Raw genomic sequence first — 20,145 nt, 5'->3', positions numbered from 1 at the left:
CAATCAGCTCCTGAACTGCAGGGTGTGGGAGCAGGCCTTCCAAATCTCTTCAATTATATATTAAAGTGGGTTTCGCAGTAATCAAGGTCTTCAGTGGAAACACAGAAAGTCGGTCGCACGGCTTAACAATCACTCAATATTGTTGTTTATTGACTTTCATTGTAAAAGGGTGATCTGATTCTGTCAAACGGTCTAAATGAGGGATGCCATTGTTTGTTTTGATTGTTTTGCGCATCCAATATTTTACTGATGTTATGCATTATCAGTCTTCCTTGACTATTTTTGTTTCAGGACTTTGCATACAAATGGATACGGGACCAAAATTCAGATTCATACGGCGATACTATCGTTTTTTATACGTCGAGAACAACGTCGACAGGCGATAGCTGCCACATCTGGGTATCTGGGTAACCCGGAGCGACTGACGGTCACCTCCGGCTCCTCCCACTCATGCGGCGTTGTCGTGTTTCCCTGCAGGCGGAGTACGAGGTGACCCCGGATGAGAAGAGGAAGGAGTGCGGTCAGGAACTCATCGACAAATACTTCAACCCAAAGGTAAGCTGCTGCTTTTCACGAAAACCTCTGTCACTCTCAGCGTTGACGGTGTTCCGTGTGAAAGACGACTTCTTATTGTTTTCTTCTTTCTTACGTTGTGTTACAAGCGTACTTATTTGAAGGAAGGATGTTTCTGCGAATCCTAAACCCGACTGTCACTGCGTCAACGATTTTGCAACGAATCTTCTGCGTGAAGATACTTTGCGAAAGGTCATTATGGTGACGTCGAGAGAGAACATATGACGCGTGGAGATGAGATCATGTCTGCGCACCTTGACTCCTTAAGCTGAGGGTGACGATTAACAGTAATTTGTAAACTGCTTCTTCGTCGTCTGCAAGTTTCCGCCTGTGTTCCTCCTGATAACTCTGCCTCTCTGTGTGCTTGACTTTTTCACCTGCTTCTGTGGGCATACAGGTCTGAACACGCTGAAGTCTTGCAGTGTGTAATGATCCATCTGCACCGTCTCAAAACCAGTTCATCCGGCTTTCCTCTGAGTTTACTGCGAGAGTCGAATCACTGTGTTTACGTGGACTTAGTGTGTGTGTGTGTGTGTGTGTGTGTGTGTGTGTGTGTGTTTTTTTGCGGTGCAGGCGGAGGACCATGTGCCTGAGGTGGAGGAGGCCATGGTGGCTCTGTGCGCCGAGAGGCTGCAGCAGGTGGCCTGTAAAGAGCTCTTCAAGGACTGTACCAAGTAAGATCACAGGGGTCCCAATCCGGGCTTGTTTATGCTGGTCTATTATTTTGTTTACTGACTCGTTGCTCAGTCAGAGCTGTCACATCCGTTGCCTTATTTCCTGCCATTTTTGTTTTTTATGATTTGATTATACACACACACACACACACAGCACACATGCCAGGTTATTATTATAATGTGTTATGTTTAGTTTTTGGCAAAAATACATTGCTATAAAATGGGTTTAATACCCCCTCGAGGGTCCATGGAGGGCTGATGATGCAGGATGACGACTCACACACAACTTATGACAAACTAAAAGAAAAAGAGTCATTGTGAAGCTTCCTTGGTCTGTACCAAATCAATGGAACTGCAGGAGGGAAAGTCACCCTTAAGCCATTTAAAACTATAATCACAGTTAAGCTGCACATGGACATAAATTACGATTTGGACTAACCCGATAATATACTGCTCTGTGGTATGAATATACTATGTATATATTGCATATTTTTGGAAAATACACGATACACACAGGAGTTTTACTGAACCTTGTGAAAACATGCCATATTTGATCCGTTTGGCATTAAATAAAAAGGGTGAAATTGATCAGCGTCAGCTCAACCCAGAACAACTCTCTCTGAGCGGTTTCGGTTCTCTAGGCATTGAAAAAATAGAAAAAATAGAAAACAAAGAAAACAAAGTTCATGACCTGTAACATCAGGTCTTGCTTTTGTAACGCTGGATTTGTAACTCCAGTATTTCCCAAATGAGGAAGTTGGGTTCATAACGGTTGAGAGCAATGAGCATGTCAGCTGTTAGAGAATAATCCAGTCAAGAAAGAAGAAGAAAATGAAATGATTCATGGTGCAGTCGGTAGAAGAGTAAGAATCAGAAATCTTAATATTTTAAGCAGGTAAAAACAGACAAGAAAACACTACAATAAAAGCATATCTTTTGATGAGGAAGAGTGAATTGTTCATTCCATAAACAACACTCACTTACATTGCGTAACAACCTCTCTGTTCACGCTTGTTGCGTGGGCGTGAGGCAGCGCAGAGGGACGGGTACACATGAGTAATCTACTACGCTGCTGCACACAATATACAAACGCTACAAACTACACGTCCGGTAGGAAGGTAAAAGGAGAAGTCTGGTGATATTCTACATTCACCCGGATTTTTCGACACCTCCTATGAAATCTGTCACAACTCTTATAGTTTGAGTGTCATTTCTCATTTGAAATCAACCCGATAAGAACCTGTTACCTTTGTGCTCTTTGGACTAACTACGTGTACTCAAAAAGGTGACTTAATAATAATAATAACTTTATTTCTGATATGACCATATTGAGACTCTTGTAACTGCTACTCTTACCAAACTTCTAAATCCCTTTGCTCACACATGCTGCTGTTAAACTATGTTAAACATTTTAATGGTTTTATCCAAAAATTTAAATAAGGCAAAGACATTTATTTTACCTGCCATTTGCAACACTATTATTAATAGTATAACGCGACTGTTCTCTGCAACATTTTTATAATGTTTTATTCAAGAGTCCATGGTTCCAAAACCAAACTATATTTGGTCTCCTATTACATTAGACTTAACACAAGTGAGATACCGATTTAATGATGGATAAATTATCGAGAGTGTTCATTTTCTGGGAAGCGACTTCCATCTGTGAATCAACTAATCGTCTCAGCTCTAAAAGCAACGGACTAAAGAGCTTAGCTAAAGTTCAAAGAGGCATCCAGTTCCTGCAGCTTTTTCTGGACAGAAAATGACCTGCAGATGCTCTGTTGTGTTCCCCCCCCCCCGTTGTTTACCCAGATTGATCCACGACTACCTGCGCGTGGCGCCCTTCGCCGACTACCTCGACAGCATGTACTACAACCGGTTCCTCCAGTGGAAATGGATGGAGAGGTAGAGTTTGTGAAATTGCGTCATCTCCGTTTGCTTTTTCTCAAACTTCCCTTCTTTGTCTTTGTCCGTCTTTCCGCTGCAGCTCCTCACCATTATGTACATGAGCATAAACCATGCTTTCATTACGCACACACACACACACACACACACACACACACACACACACACACACACACCACTTAGGAGCTCACTCAGCCTTAAGCTCCACCACAGCACCAGTAACAACATGCGTAGCGGGTTGCCTCATTCCTTCCTCTCCCCAGTGTCCTCATGTCCTCGAGGTTACTGAGGTGAGAACACATTCAATATCCGGGAGTTTGAAATTGCTCAACTGCAAATTTTTACATTTCAGTTCGGTGCATCTGATTGGACGGTTACCGAGAATACTTATGGTATTGTTTATTGTGATTATGGGAAGAGTTTCTGGAGTCTATACAGGTCTCATTATCACAGTATAGAGCATTTATGAAGGTGGAAACATACTTACTTTTTCCTCTAATATATGTTCATTTATTTATTTACACCGTGAAAACCCTCATTAAGATAAGTGAGTTCTGGCCATGACAGACAGCAATATCAATGAGTTACAGTCAGCATGAAAACATAACAAAATCTGCATTATTTGCACTTTTAAAAACAACCCCTAAAAACCTCAAAAAGAACAGTGGTAACAATTTGACATGAAGTAGCAGAAGGCTCCAGGCTGAGGGAGCAGCATAAAGTATAAAAAGCTCCTTCACCTGGTTTAGAGCAGTATATGATAACTTCCAATAAAAATGAGTGGTGGCAGATAAAAGCCAAACAATATAAGAAGTTACTAGGATGTAACTCTAGCTCTCAAAAGTACGTGGGCAGCCCAGCTCCAGTCTATAAAACAAAAAAAATGAATGAAAACAAAAAAAGGTCAGGAAAATATAGTTTTGCAGTGGTGATGTCTATGAATCGCTTTAAGCCCGTGTATCACGCGTGAATATGATTTTCCCTTCAACAAAATAACGTTTTCTCACATGAGATCTCAATTCCTGGTATTGTCTGACGTAAGTCGGTACAGAATCACACAGGTGTTAATTTGTAATACATCTGTCATCGCAATAATGCTTATTGTGAGTTCCATCAGGTTTGTTTACAGACAGAAAGGGGTTTTCCGGCTCCGCGTCCCATCGCCGATGGTTCCCAGATCTCCATTTTGAAAACTTCGGCGATGCCCGTAAAACACGGCGTCTGTCCCACAGTGGACTGAGTGTTCAGCAGAGACGAACTAGATTCAAAGAAACCTAAAGACGAGAGGAATGTTAAGACAATGATGGAGACAAAACAAAAACAAAAGAGAAGGGGGCGACGGATGCGTCGTCTGTGGCTTCTTTCTTCATTATTTACAGTCAAACGAGGACTGTTTATTCCAGCCCCACAAGCTGCTTATCAAAAAATAAAAACCTATGTGTCTGGCATGTTAGCTTTCCAGGAAGGTTGATGACCTTGCATTTTAAAAGAAGAAAAAAAACATCATTGAATTGCCTCCGCGGTGGAGGATTTCTAACCCTGAAACGTAAAAAAAAAAAAAAAAAAGCAGTTGAGAGTTAAAATGATGGTGTCGGTTCAAGAGATGTTGCAAGACATGTCACAGGAAGAAGAAGAAATGACTGCAGAGTGGAGCCGTGAGCTGCGTTTGTTGTCACAAATAAAACAAGTTACTTTTATCTTATTGTTTAGTCGGCAGTGGGCTTCGGCTTCAAGAAGTCTCCAAACCATCCCTTCCAATTGAAATCTATGAATTCTGTATTCTTAACTTTATTTGTTTTGGAGGGGTCAATGTTTGTTTTGGCTCTAAATGGTCAAGCAACTCTCTAAAAGGCTTTCTTTTTGTTTATGCATAAAGACACTTAAAGCTTAAATGATGGACGAAGGTGTCAGAGTCGGTGTATCAATGTAATTGACACAACTCAAGGTCGTATTTGTTTTTAGAGGTCAGACCAAAAATATCGACTTGGTGTGCAAAGAGGCCTTGTCCTGTGTCATATGTTCTTGTTAGTTTCCATCTTCTGATCAATAGCTTCACCTTTCGGCCTCCGATCACTGTTTAACACCATTGAAGGAATAATTTGTAAATATGTTTATCGGCTTTTGTTGCAGAGTCACTGCTCTCACATCCGTTTGTAAAATATGAAGCTGCAGCCAGGCGGTTAGCTTAGCTTAGCATGAACACTGGCAACAGGGAAAGTTCTAAAGAAAAATATATATAAAATCTGCCTACCAGCACCTAAAATCAAAGTGCAAAAAACACTAAACATTGATGAGTTTGCAGGCAATGAGACGCTTGCGCCGCTCGTACTGCGTACATATAATTAATTCATGCATTTGTCAGCCAGCTTGCCGTGATCACCAGCTGTTCATTGATGGAACTAAATGTCGTGTTCACAAATTACACAAATGTATTAATTCCCATCTGGATACAAGACATTGCCTCAGAGCAGAGCATCATGAAACACGACACCTAAAAAGGGAAACCCCTCGACCTGACCCGACGCCGGTCTCCGGCCAACTGGTGGTTTTGCAGAGAAGGAGCAGGTTCTTTTTCGCAAGTTGCCAGGTCATTATTTTGAATACTATTACGAGTAAAAATGTAGCTGCATTTTGGCTAACAATAAATATCATAACGTGGAGAGACTTGACTGACAGATGTAACTCCTTTCGTGATACATGAAGGAAAAACACGCCCCTTTTATTCAAGTCCTGAGTGAGCGGACCCTCAAAGACCCATTTACAATAACTGGCCGCTCAGCACCAGCACCGTCTCTACACTAGAGGACTGAGCAACTGAAGAGATGTATATACCCACAGACTAATGGGCTGATGAGAGGCAGCTGCACATGCAGGAGTGCAGCCAGAGTTCGGGTCCTCTGGAGGCCGGAACGGAGCGTCGAAGATCTCAAAGACGATGGGAGCGTCGGAAAGACTCATTCGCCGCTTTCTTCTTTTAAAAAAAATATATATGTATTTCTTTTGCTTCCTGTCCAACGTCGACGTTTTGTAGATTTAATCTCGTTCTGTTTAACTGCGTGCAAACGCGTCGCCTCTGTCATGAGATCTCAATCAGCTGTTGTGAATTAATCTGATGCACACAGACACAAACAAATGTATTGTGTTCTCTCTGTGATTCCAGGCTGCTTTTCTCAGACTTGTCTATGGCTCTAAAAAAAAAAAAATTTAAAAAAGTCAGCTCAGTATCAAACCTCAATACTTTTGTGTTAACGACCAAAAATCTGGAGAAAAAAACCGTACTGGCCAGCTGTGTAGTTAACTTCATCCGTCATTCGCTGCTCACCTTAATACAACGTGACATTATGAGCTTAGTGTCACTGGATCAATATGGGCCTAAATTCAAGAAAACACAAAACCAATAGCAATTATTGGTAAAAAAACAAACAAACAAACAGGAGACGCGCCATCGCAGGGCGAGTTAAGCAGCAAATGACTCATCCGGTTTTAATGAGTCTGTTTTAATCGACCTGCTCGAATGTCCAAAGGGAGACGAGACGGGAGCGCCGGTACCAAGAGGGACCGGTTAATTGGTGCTCTCGGATCGTTACGCCAGCTGCGTTTGTGCTCGCAATCGATGGAGCACAGTGAGCTTTTCACAGCAGAGTTTCGTCTACATGCATTACATCACCAGCAGCCGTTGTGCATTCACCGTAACTTCTCGTAAAAAAAACAAGTATTACATTAAAGATGCTCCAAGAAGAAGTATCCATATTTCCACCACACAAACTATTGTGCGTCTTACTTAGAAGGTGTTCTATCTAACTGTCATATATATATATATATATATATATATATATATATATATATATATATGTATATGTATATAATATATATTTTTCTCCAGGACAGTCGGATAGTGTTGTTAACGTCATGTTCATTTCATCTTTACGTGTGTCGCCGTCTGAGTTATAAACGTGTTTCTCTTTGTGTCCGACAGGCAACCGGTGACGAAAAACACGTTCCGACAGTACCGAGTTTTAGGGAAAGGAGGCTTTGGAGAGGTGAGCACATTCAGTTTGTTTTCTTTTTATATTATACAACACAAAGCAAAGAGGAAAAAATGATCTTATTGACAACAAGTGAAGAATGTGGATGGGCAGGGCGTTTACCGTTGCTGATTAGGATCAACTGTCAACACGCCTGCAATTTTCCGAGTACAATGGGATTCATATGGACACCGGTACAAACAATTCTCGAGGTTGAGTATCTTTCTCAAGAACGAAACAACAACAAAAAAGATATAGATGAATGCGGTTCACTGCTCTTAAAAACAAAATCCTCAACAGATCATTTACATTTAATTATCTGGCATCCAAAATGACCAGTTGCCCTTTTTTAAAAAAAAATGTACATCCAAATTGTTTAAAGGGGATTCATGTTGCAGGACATCTTTGATGCAATAGCTTCTTGTCCTCACTCAATATGCAGTATTCTGTAGCTCGGATGGTATGTTCTCCTACTCTCCGAAGAAAAAAAAGTATGAAAGTCTTCGCTCGGCCAGTTACAGACACGATTCATAGTCGGTGCATAAGCAGAACACGTGATCATTTCATCCTCACTTAACGATGCAGGCTCCCTCCGGTCCAGTCGGTAACCAGTTGCATGATTGGACTCATTATGTAGCCAGTTAGAGTCACAATCCTGACCTTTTAAGGAGGACAGTCGGATATTGTTTCCATGTTTTCCGCTGGGTTTATAGCACCTCCCACTGGACAGAGGAATCAGAGGCTGACAGCAAAAGGTAGAGAGACGTTCCCATTAATAAAAAGGGATAAAACAAACTATTTGTGGGTTACCAGAGACGCATAAGGAACGTTGTGTTGATGACATTAAAAACAGAAATTAGACTTTCATTACTCAATACAATATCTGCTCTTTGCAACACAAACGGTGGACAATCAAACTTAAATGTTGAACTCAACTTCAAAATCACCACAGACGGCAACTAAACTTTTGTTCTGACATTACTTAAGTGCACGTTTTGGCTGCATTCACCTGAGTATTAACATCCATATTGACAACATCGCCAATCTAAGGAGTCACATTTAGAGCAATTCTAACTAAGTTTAAATGTCAGTGTGTGCAATGAGGGAATGCGTTTAAAAACTGGAATTTGGCTTCAAACGTGAAAATATTTTTATAGAAAATATGGTGCTTTGTGAAAACAGTTTCAGATTGACGTCACGTCTACAATCAATTCAATCTGGGACGGAGTGCTTTCACTTATCGCGTTCATATGTACCCGCTACACCCGACTGCGGCAGACGTGGAGCAGAAAAGTTAATTTTACGTCCTAAACTGCCATCCTGTGTTACACCCCCACCCCTCCTCTCATTCCCCGCCTTGACCCCACAGGTGTGTGCGTGTCAGGTACGGGCCACAGGAAAGATGTACGCCTGTAAGAAACTGGAGAAGAAGAGGATAAAGAAGCGGAAAGGAGAGTCCATGGCGCTCAATGAGAAACAGATCCTGGAGAAAGTCAACAGCAGATTTGTCGTAAGCGTCTCACTTTCTCTGCCATCTCATAAATGCAGATTTTGAATGTGCATATGGTAAACTAAATTCAGGGGAAATACGTTTGAATAAATACACAACATCACCAGAGGGTGTAATTGTGTCTTTCCTTGTCACACACACAACAACAGGAACCATCGTTTGGCATTTCTTTCTTCCAAAATGAGACATTTATGGAGCGAAACATGTTTCCTCTTTCTCTCTCTCTGTGTGCGTCAATCTGCGACATTAACAACTGCGGTAATTAAAAGACAACATGGAGGCGTGGTCTGTCTCTAGTTTGGTTTGATTCCCTGCCAGACGACCTCCGTTCAAGCCTTTTGGATTTGGCCTCCCGGGGCTGAGGAGTCCCTCAGGGCCCCACTTGGCTTCAATGTGAAAATACACAAACGACTTCATTAAAGAAGCTTGGCAGCAGGTTGCGTTTGCGGTCGTGGGGACGTGCGGTCCTGGGGACACGCCGTCAACGGCGTCGTCAGCTTCCTGAATATCTCACGTAAAAAGAAAAAGAATCAACCCAAATCCTATTTCAGATGGAAAAAGTACTTTTATAAATTGTTTTCACTTATTTTACGATGATATGTCCACTATGCATCTACAGGACTGTATCCATGATACATTATTCTGTAAATAATAAATAAATTCTATAAAACCAAAAAACATCCATCACTGTTTCTCACAACACAAAATGACATAAATGTGCCCAAAACCCAAAGATATTCAGGCGACAGTGAAGCTGGAACTAGGCAATGTTTTATATTTTTGCTTGATTTATCAAAACAATTGGTTCTTGATATTCTCATCAATAAATTACGTATTATTTCAGCTCCACGGCTGCAGTCAGAGGTTTGTAGAGTTTGAGGCGTCGCTGTAATTTGAGCCTCTCACCAGCTGACGTGAAGCGGTGACACCTGACCACCCTAAACCGCGACCACGCAGCATCACTAACACATGACACTCCCTCTGCCTCCAGGTGAGTTTAGCGTACGCCTACGAGACGAAGGACGCTCTGTGCCTCGTGTTGACCCTCATGAATGGGGGAGACCTGAAGTTTCACATCTATCACATGGGCGAGGCGGGTTTCGACGAGAAGAGGGCCATCTTCTACTCCGCAGAGATCTCTTGCGGGCTGGAAGACCTGCACCGGGAACGCATCGTCTACAGGTCAGCGTCTTCTGACCTCAAAGGCTCATCGTCCTTACTCGCTCCTCTGGTCTCATTGGCTCTCGTCTTGTTTTGTTCTCACTCTGCTCTCTCCGTCCCACAGAGACCTAAAACCAGAGAACATCCTGCTGGATGACTACGGTGAGTAGCAGCGTTGAAAGATAAGTTAAATCAGAGGTCAATAGGTCAAGATTCGACCTATAAACACTTTGGGTTATCGCTCTGTGGGTTGTTGGCTCGTTTTGAGTCAGGTACAGGTGCATGCTGGTTTATTTGTGTTAGTTATTGTTGTATTTCCTGCTTATTAACACAGCAGCATTGGTACTTTAAAACATAAAAAATTCACTCCTTCTCAAAGTCATAACTCTGAGTTGTTTAGTGTGATGATCTCTGAGGTTAATGAATCGGCATACGCATTTTAGAGCAGGAGACAAACTGAATATGGGATTTGTAATAGATACAGAACTATGAGATTGTTCTGTCAGGCAGTTTCTGAGATCATCTTCCACTAGAGGGCGCTCTGACTCCAGCAACGCAGCTTGATCCCCGAACCTAAACCTCTCAGAAAAAAACTCTCCCTCTGCTGAAGAGAACACAAGGTAGAGGTCAATATAAAAAGGAAAATATTAAAAATCTTTTTTGGGCAGGAAGACAAGTCCTGAGAGAAAACAGCCAATAAAGCCACTTGAGTTTGGATGCAACAGACTCCTGAGTTTGGTGTCAGGTAAAAGTTAAAAAAAAGCAAAAAAAGCAATGCATTATTTATTTTATTAAAACAGTGCTTATAACAGAACCCTGGTAAATACATTGTATTCAACATTCAGGATGATAAGAACAAAAGTGTTGCTCCTCAACCAACTACTGTGATGCATAAAGATACTGAGTTTCCTCAGATAATGTTGCAATAATCTGAACTATTCCATGCCCTTTCTCACATTTAGACAGATGTTTGTAAACATGTGTTTGTGTGTATTTCATTAGGACACATCAGGATATCAGACCTGGGTTTGGCGGTTCATGTACCAGAGGGACAGACCATCAAGGGACGGGTGGGAACGGTAGGATACATGGGTAAGTAACCTCTGACCTTTAACGACCTCCACTAGTGAGCAAATAGAAACTGAATAACAGGAGTAAACCACATTTGCAATGCAGTCTGTGCTTTTGAATCAAACGCTCACTCTGCCGCATTTCTCCTCTCTCTCCAGCTCCGGAGGTGGTGAAAAACGAGCGCTACACCTTGAGCCCCGACTGGTGGGCGTTGGGCTGCCTGCTGTACGAGATGATCGAGGGCCAGTCTCCCTTCCAGCAGCGGAAGAAGAAGATCAAGAGGGAGGAAGTGGAGCGGCTGGTGAGGGAGGTGGAGGAGGAATATTCCAGCAAGTTCTCCGAAGACGCCAAGTCTCTCTGTAAAATGGTGGGTGGATGTTCGAGAGGCCAAATCCACTCTCCTCTTATTCGCTCCGTTCTGCAGCTCCCATCTGCTGAATATTTTTATTATATTCTAGTGGTTTACCTCGCTGTTTCAAAAGACTTCCTGAGAAGAAATGCGTGTTTACAAAATTGTGACACAATATATCTGCCTAGTTATCTGCCAAATCATGTATATAATATCATTCAGAGCTCCCTCCTCAGGGTAAATTTGGGTGAATTTTGTCATGCATACTTCTGCCGTTGACCAATCGTAAATCTGATCTTTGACAGCTCGGTCACACTGTAGAAAAAGCCCAGGTATGTTTTTTTTTTTTTTTTTTATCCTGTAGCTTCTGGCCAAAGATCCCACAGAGAGGATGGGCTGCCAGGGAGGTGGAGCCTCTGAGGTCAAAGCCCATACCATCTTCCGCTCCATCAACTTCAAACGCCTGGAGGCCGGCATGCTCCAGGCGCCCTTCATTCCTGATGTAAGTCCACAATACATCATCTCAGACATCAAGTTCACTGAACCTCAGAAGGGTTAAGAATATAGTACAGAACATATACACTTAACACATAAACATCATTATATTTGAGCTATATTCAACATTCATATTTTTATATAAATGTGTTTCTGCTTTTAGTGTTTAGTTTTCAGCTAGTACATTACTGATATGATAGCACAGGTGTTGTGTGTAGCATTACTAAATGATAGCACAGGTATCAATGAAAGTGTAGCTTGTATTTTTTATGATTATAAGTGTAGCTAAATTATTATAGCACAGGTGTAACTAATAACAATGATAGTACAGGTGTAGCAAGTCGCATTAATGATGACGCAGGAGAAGTGAGTAGAAGTATTGATAGCAAGTGTCGCTTGAAGTAATGATAACAGGTGTAGCTAGAATAATTAACGATAACAGGTGTAGCTAGTAGTAATGATAACAGGTGTAGCTAGAAGTAATAACAGGTGTAGCTAGAAGTAATGATAACAGGTGTAGCTAGAAGTAATGATACCAGGTGTAGCTAATAGTAATGGTACCAGGTGTAGCTAGTAGTAATGATAACAGGTGTAGCTAGAAGTAATAACAGGTGTAGCTAATAGTAATGATACCAGGTGTAGCTAGTAGTAATGATAACAGGTGTAGCTAGAAGTAATGATAACAGGTGTAGCTAGAAGTAATGATAACAGGTGTAGCTAAGCTAGAAGTAGTAACAGGTGTAGCTAGAAGTAATGATACCAGGTGTAGCTAGTAGTAATGATACCAGGTGTAGCTAGTAGTAATGATAACAGGTGTAGCTAGTTGCATTATTGATAGCAAAAGTGTAGCTAGTAGCATTTATGACAAAAGGTGTAGCTAGTTGCATTAATGATAGCACAAATGTAGATAATTCATTTAAACTAATAACATCCACTATAGCATAGGTCTAACTAATATCACATGTAAAACTAGTAACATTAATCATGGGTAGTTATAGTTGTACCTAATTATATGAAATATAGGTGTGATTAATAACATCAATAAGAGCGTAGTTGTAAATAACATTAATGAGACATGTCTACATGTTCTCATTTAACTTCCAGTGAGAAAGCTAATCTTCTTCAACATGTGGAAAGTATAAAGAGCTGGAAACACAATCTACAATTTACAGCCCAGGAAGTGTAATTAATTAATCTGATTAATAAGAATATCAATATATTTTATGAAGCATGCATAATTAACCTGCAGAGTGTCTGAAACATGAAGGATTCCCCGCAGTGAGCACGCCGTTGATTTGCAGGAGGTTCAAATCTCAATCTTAAAGACTCGAGGAAGTCGTCAGTCGTGTTTAATATGGGTTCTTCTCTTTTCCGGTCCTTAGCTGATCGGTAGCTCCGCAGCCGAGAGGAAAATGTGTTTTTGAAGCTGGTGGGTTGTGTGTTCGCAGCCGCAGGCCATCTACTGTAAAGACGTGCTGGACATCGAGCAGTTCTCCACAGTGAAAGGAGTGGAGCTGGAGCCCAAAGACGAGTCTTTCTACATCAAAGTGTCCACAGGCAGCGTCTCCATTCCCTGGCAGGACGAGGTGAGACACATGCTAACAACACGCTTTCATCCATCATCGCCACCTTTGCTGACACCAAAATCCATTGACACAAAACAGGCATATAATTTAGATATATTTGATCTTTTTATCCGTCTGTTTTTTGGTAAAATAGTCAATATTTACACTGCTGAGATGTCAGATTTCTAAATCGTATTGTCAAATCCTGCTCTGTAATCTAATCTGTAATGTTCTGGTTTTCAGCACTGGTTTATTTATTTGGTTTATTTATTTGTCTTTCCATAAACTTTAAGCTACTGATTAAGTCCAACATTGAGATATGTGATACGTTTTAATTTGCTGATATCTGAGCATGGTGAAGCTTTAGAGTTTTTTTTTTTTTTTTAACTGAATGTTTGGTCTTTTCTCCTGCAGATGATCGAGACGGAGTGTTTCACAGAGCTGAATGTTTTCCTCCCGGACGGGACCATCCCTCCGGACCTGGACTGGAGAGGACAGCCGTCTCCTCCGCCCAAACAGGGACTCTTGCAGCGGCTGTTTGGCCGACAGGTCAGTGGACTCCCCTCATCTCATCTCATGGACGTGGTTATTATTATACGTTTTACATTCCAGAGTCTGTGCACACACCAGCTAGTGGTCGGTTTGACTTGAGTGGAACGGGAGTTCAACCTGTGCTTCTCCTGAGGGCGCTTCCGAGGCGCTCAACTTAAATCTCAGTTTAACACTCGGACGAACCAGCAGGATTTTGTGATCGCACGACTCATTTGGAGCCAATCGGTGTCCAGAATGCAACTTGTGTGATGTAGAAACTTGATAAATCAAAAACACACAGAACAGACTTTTCGTGTCCAGCAAATAAACTTTAAAATGTATAATATTTTAACATTCTGTATTTATTTATGAGGCATAATGAGTAGATGCAATTATAAGAATAAAATATTTGTATTTGTATTTAGCTATTATTCCCACACAGAATATTTTAATATGTCTTAAAACATGTCCATTCAGTTCAACATCATCTCAAGGTGACCCTATGCTCTCTGCTTCCCTCTGCAGGACTGCTGTGGTAACTGCAGTGACAGTGACGAGGAGCCCACAAGGCTGTGACACACACACACACACAGACACACACACACTCACAGACACACACACAATCTCATTTGTTTACAACTTTTGCACATTTGTATTTTTAACATAGTACTATCTCTAAATGTCAGAATGTATATTTTCAGCATAGCCATAATGTGTAATGTTATTTAAAAAGTTGTGAAATATTGGCTGTCGATGCGTTCCAAACGAGGAGACGAGGAACTTTGTAAAAAAAAACTAAAAAAACACACACATTGTCCAGGGAAGGCTTTGCTTTCTCATTCATTCATCCACTTAAACACATGTCCATGTAACTGATCTCAAACTGCTTGCTGTAAAAGTGCCTTGCTAGAGGGCACTGTGACAGTGGTTACTAAGGGAGACTGAGCATTCCTCGATCTCTTTACTTCCCCCCCCCACCACTTTGTCCAGGGAATCAAACTAGTGACTTTCAGGTCGTGAACTGTGACCACTTTTCTTCTCCCGCCCTCCATTCTGCCGTGACCGACCTCACTGCTCTTCTCACCTCTTATATTCCTTCATTTAATTCTTTTAAAAAGTTTTAAACGGTGACGCTAGAGCCATGAAGTAGTCTACATCTGCAGATATTTTTATATCGATAGTATTTTTTTTGTTTTTGAATTATGAATTTCTTGAGGAAAATCGATTGCTCTGATTATAGAAGTTGCTTTTCCAACATGCTTGTGCCTTTTTGTCCTTCATCACAGTAAACTTTCCCATTTTTTTTTTATCCACAATGAACACATTATGTTAGCGCTGCAGAGCTTGAACTGAAATAAAACTCTGTGTTCCCATAGTTTTTATCTCTGTGTGAAATAAAAACTATGGGAACATTTACTTTGACGGCGCCTGTAATTTACTACTTAAAAAGGAACTGCTCCATCTAAACCCTCGGAGACGTCAATTAATAGTTTCCTGTCTGCAAATTGACCTGCAAAAGTCTTTTAAAATCAGAAATTAAGTAAACGGAGGACTCTTTTTGTTGTTGTTTTTTGAACTTGTCTCTCAGGGTTTCTATAGAATTCATTCCTTTTTCATGATTTCATCATCTGCTCTTCCTCTCTCTTTTTTTTCTTCTTTTGCTTCGTGAGCGGATGTCGGTCGGATGATTTCCAGACTGTGCGGGGTTAACGTATGCTCGCCCTGCCGGTAGGCCGCTTCATGCGTGTTCTGAACGATGGCAGCGGAAAAAAAAAAAAAAGACTGGTCGTAGGCCGCGAGCTGATCACGTGATAAAAGTCCCACTGACGCCGGTCTGGTGGTCACCACTGGTGCTGCTGCTGTCAGTGGCTTCTTCGAGGGAAACGGCCTCTGGTTTTAAGCTATTTAAAAAAAAAAAATGAAATACCTCTGAATGTACAAAACGGCTGTTATGTTATTTCTGCTATTTGAGAAGACGGGCGACAGAAACGAGACGTCGCGGGTATTTTTTCCTCCTTTTTCTTGCTGTCGAATATGATACACAACTGTGAACGTCAACAATCTCTCTGCTCTCCAAGATAATAGTCAAGTTTCTGCTACATTTATCAGCAAGGTCGAGTTATGTATCATAAATGATGGCAAACAGCATTTTAAAAAGGGTCAGTTCAACCACTTCTCTCATCCAGCCATGCAGCTTGTTATTTTATTTGCTCAGGTTTTGAAATATCGACGGGTGTGCCGATTGTCTGTCTTGTTGTCCTGGAGCTGACTTGTGTGCACTAGAGGTAAACAAGTATCCCAGCATGCATTTTTTTTTTAATCAACCAAAATGACCAAATGAAACCAAAACTGAGTGAAATGAGAAAATATGTTTTGTTGTAATGTAAATGAGCTTATCCTTTTTAATAAAGCCTGGCTGCAGCTGATGATTTATTTTCATGAATATAACGATCGTTTCTCAATCAACTAATTGCTTTTGTCTCTATAAAAATGTCAAGAAAACTTAAAAAAATGTCCGTCATGATTCCACACAGTCCTCAAATGTCTCGTTTCGTTTGACCAACAGTTCAAAATGCCCCAAAAAGACTTTTGATTACAGTCATGTGACTAAAAAAAGAAAAAGACGGTAACACGATTAGTTGATTCATGAACAGACTCACCCTTATGGATTTGTTTTTAAAGATAATCAACTGTTTTTCATTATTGTTGGTGTCAAAAACTGTCTTTTGATGCAGAAACGGACTCATTGTTCAAGTCTCTTTGTTTAAATCAGTTTTTAAGCCTCCTAATCTGCTTTTTTGTTCGGCCACAGAGCTCTCGGACTATTTAAATTTTTTCATCAAAGCACTTAATCAGTCAATTAAAAACCAAACCAGTTACGCATAGAAGATCAAAGATGAAGTCCTTCCCTTCTGAAGGTCCTCCTGCAGCCCGAAGTCGCCTCTTTTTATACATCCTGTGTGTGTGTGTGTGTGTGTCCACGTGCTCCAGCGCGGGTCCACTTCCTGTCTGTGGTACGTCGCGTGTTCGTCATCTGCCCCTCTGGACGCGGAGTCCTCTCTGTGAAAAACAAGGACGACGAGCCTGAAAGAGTATCTGCGTGGAAAGACTGCTTCCTGTCCCCGACTCTCCGAACTCTGGAGTCTCTGATGAGATTTTACATATAAAAGACTGAGAGGTCAAAAAGGGGGAACTTAGCGAGCCGGGAAGAGCTCGTTGATGCGCCTCCGTGGACGGTTGAAATCAGGACTCCTCTGCTGTGTTGTGTGTCTCTGTTGCTGCCGGATAGTCTCTGTCCTTTATGTTGAGGATGCACTGTAATCTGCCTTAAAGGATAATTCCACTTCATCACAGCTTGGGTCTCATTTTTGTTCTGTTGGGTCTCGAGTTAATTCTGGAGTTAATTCTGGTCTAAAAATCGAAACATTTGACTACGGTCAATCACTTTTGGTTCACGTGACGTTTGAGTAATTTCCGTGTTTCTTTCTGTACTCTTTCTCCCCGGTTTGAAGTGGGCGGGGCTGTGAAGGACAAATTAAAGGCCTACATTTGTTGAAGTTTGCAGGCTATTGCTTGTACTGTCTGGCCACTTCCAATCAAATCAATCCACACAGTCCTGATGAAGAAGGTCACCTGACTTTGTGTCCCATGTTAGCCAAACATATATGGCTAGGATATTATTATTAATCCTTAAAAAAAAAAAGAGGTATCCTCAACATTTCTCACCTTAGAATCTCACACAACTTCATTGACACAAAGTCAATGAATCCTTGCATCGTCCGAGGGGCTGTTAGAAACAACAACAAGTTATTTTTTTAAATAAAAACTGTAGAGTGTGACGGACCCACAATCATCTTCCCACCACGTGGATGGTGGTGGAGAACATTTGTTCCCATTGTTATTCAGGTTGGTAGTTGATACAAATTAATTGGGTCGAGGAGTCTCGCTGGGTTTCCATCTCACCGTTTAATGGACCGACTCACCAGGTGAATGAAATTAAGTGTAGTCAACCGTATGGAGGACACGCCCCTCTGCACTTACTGTGCGTAGAGACGTGCCCGAGTGGGAATAGAAAGAGGGAGCAATGGAGTCACTTTTATTTCTGTGTCAGAGCTCATTTGTGCTTTTGTGTCAGTCCAATATCCCGTCGCTCTCATGGTCTTTCTAGTATTAAATCTCTCGTAATTCTTTGCTCTTCTCCTCTCTGATTGGGCCATTTTTGTATTATCTACCTCTCTGATCTATTGAACAGAACTCTTTTCTCTCTGAACTACTGGTATTTTTTTTTTCATCCTTTCCAAAAAAAAGAAGTAATGATTCATTTCACTCTGACAAACAGCCTGTGACGATTGGTACTTTAATTCAGTCGGCAGAGAAAAAGCACCTTTTTATGTATTTAAATGTCAGGTTTCCTTTTACGACGCCTGTCACATTCGTTGGCATATTTAGGGGATCAATATTACATCAATTTGAGCAAATATCATAATGCTGCACATCAAATTTAAACAACGGGACCTGGGCTAGAAGAATAAGTCAGCCACTTCAAACACAACTCAAACATCAACTAAAATAATTATAAAAATATAATAACCATAATTCGCTCACTCTGCATGTTTCCAGACCTAGCTGTCTGTACTAAAACGTAGCTAATGTTGTTGTGCTTTTCTTTTTGGCGAAACTGCCATCTTCATTTACTCTTTAACCAGTAACATATAGAATGATATTTACACATCTGAACCAAAGATCACGTGTGCAGCCTTTTATTATAACACCAAAAGTATTCAAATAGCCCTTGTGGTTGCAGAGATAACTCCGTTTTAGTTTGGGTATGCAATTTTCAAGCAGAGGCCTATAAGAATACATTGTTTTTTAACCTTTAACAATGAAAAAATAAGAAGAAACCTTTGGGAGAGCCACAGAGGAGGATCCATCTCCCAGGATGGACAGAAGTTCAATAGATGACATGTTTACAGAATGAAAAACAAACTATTGTATATTATATCGATGATTCATGAAAACTCAATTTTCTTTCATTTTAGTATACCGGGCAGCACATTGAATGTAGTATTTGCAATGCCTGATTTTCTTCTACTTTCTGAAATATATAAAGATCATAAACCTCATGCAGTCTGCTTTCGCAATATGAATGTTGCAAAATGTACATACCAATAAAGCAAATTTAAACGAGAAGAAAAAAAAAAGTAGCCGTCTACAGTTTCAAACGGACGTCCCAGCACAAAGACCTCCACTGTGTGTGTGTGTGTGTGTGTGTGTGTGTGTGTGTGTGTGTGTGTCTGTGTGTTGCTGTGTCACTTCTGGATCAGGCGTCAAACAGTCACACTTTTCTTTCTCTCACACAGGCTCGCCCACACACATTTGTCACCATTCTGTGTCACTTGATGTCAAATTAAACACACACACACACACACACACACACTCTCACAGGCGCTGGCTTGGAGCTGTGACGTCACCCTGATCCCACTCAGACCATCGTTTTTGTTGAGTCCTCTTTTCCTTTCACTTCTCCCTCCGTCACAGCCTCTCTTCCTCTGTGTCGTATCCTACGCTCGGCTCCAACTCTGGCCGATCGTTGTCTTATTGTTCTTGAGTTTTTTTATTATTACCGTTTCACCGAGCCACTCGCATCTGACCGGATGAGTCGACCAGTTTCAATTTTGTCAAATCACCTTGGGGTCAATTTCAGATTTGTATGATTTTAAGCAACTCTTTACTTCTCAATAAATGCCTCCTGTTTTTATTTAACACTAGTGTCTAGTATTAGCGTTGTCCACCGCTAAACGTCTCAATATCTATTTTATTGATTGCAGTGAAGTTTTGTACACCCAACATTTTCATATCAAAACATGTACTTGACAGATTGCCACCATATTCACATTTCCGAGATGATGCATTCTAATGACTTTGGTCCTCCCCTGACATCCCCCCCCCCTCCCTGCAACACAGCCACAGGTAGGACCCGACTGCAGGCAAACACACACAACGCCACCAGATAGGGCGAAAGGAAATGTACTCGAGCTGATGGGCTTACGAGTGTGCAATGGGAAAGCAGTCAAACAAAATAGTAAAAAAAACAAGATGGTGAGCAGGTCAGAAACAAGAGAAACGTAAATGAACAGATGAGCTAACGGTTAAGGGGAAGTGGAAACAGGTTAGCAGCTAACGGTGGAAGTTGGAATGCGGCTGAAAGGAGGGTCAGATGCACACATCTTTTTAAATGAAAAACTGTGCTTCAAACAATGGCGTTCTACGTTCCCCTCGATGAGTT

At 41.2% G+C, this 20,145-nt stretch overlaps 1 protein-coding gene across 2 annotated transcripts in view; it reads left to right on the top strand.

Moving 5' to 3' along the window:
- grk6 (G protein-coupled receptor kinase 6) overlaps positions 1-15,639 on the top strand; it is a 38,822-nt gene extending 23,183 nt beyond the window's left edge. Inside the window, exons 4-16 of one of the 2 annotated variants that reach the window (XM_034549467.1) lie at positions 478-555; positions 1,147-1,247; positions 3,060-3,152; positions 7,129-7,192; positions 8,547-8,687; positions 9,679-9,869; positions 9,973-10,010; positions 10,851-10,940; positions 11,078-11,286; positions 11,633-11,770; positions 13,212-13,349; positions 13,743-13,877; positions 14,385-15,639. In XM_034549467.1, coding sequence (XP_034405358.1) covers positions 478-555; positions 1,147-1,247; positions 3,060-3,152; positions 7,129-7,192; positions 8,547-8,687; positions 9,679-9,869; positions 9,973-10,010; positions 10,851-10,940; positions 11,078-11,286; positions 11,633-11,770; positions 13,212-13,349; positions 13,743-13,877; positions 14,385-14,435 — 1,467 coding nt within the window. In that variant the 3' untranslated portion in view covers positions 14,436-15,639. Of the gene's footprint in view, positions 1-477; positions 556-1,146; positions 1,248-2,406; positions 2,533-3,059; positions 3,153-7,128; positions 7,193-8,546; positions 8,688-9,678; positions 9,870-9,972; positions 10,011-10,850; positions 10,941-11,077; positions 11,287-11,632; positions 11,771-13,211; positions 13,350-13,742; positions 13,878-14,384 lie in introns of those variants that run through there. The other variant, XM_034549468.1, reaches the window with a different exon arrangement.
- The last annotated feature ends 4,506 nt before the right edge of the window (positions 15,640-20,145 follow it).

Source organism: Cyclopterus lumpus, chromosome 14, assembly GCF_009769545.1.
Source record: "Cyclopterus lumpus isolate fCycLum1 chromosome 14, fCycLum1.pri, whole genome shotgun sequence".
NCBI classification, from domain to species: Eukaryota; Metazoa; Chordata; class Actinopteri; order Perciformes; family Cyclopteridae; genus Cyclopterus; species Cyclopterus lumpus.
The sequence above is the reverse complement of the archived record's forward strand: the minus strand, read 5'-3'. Positions and strand labels throughout refer to the sequence as shown.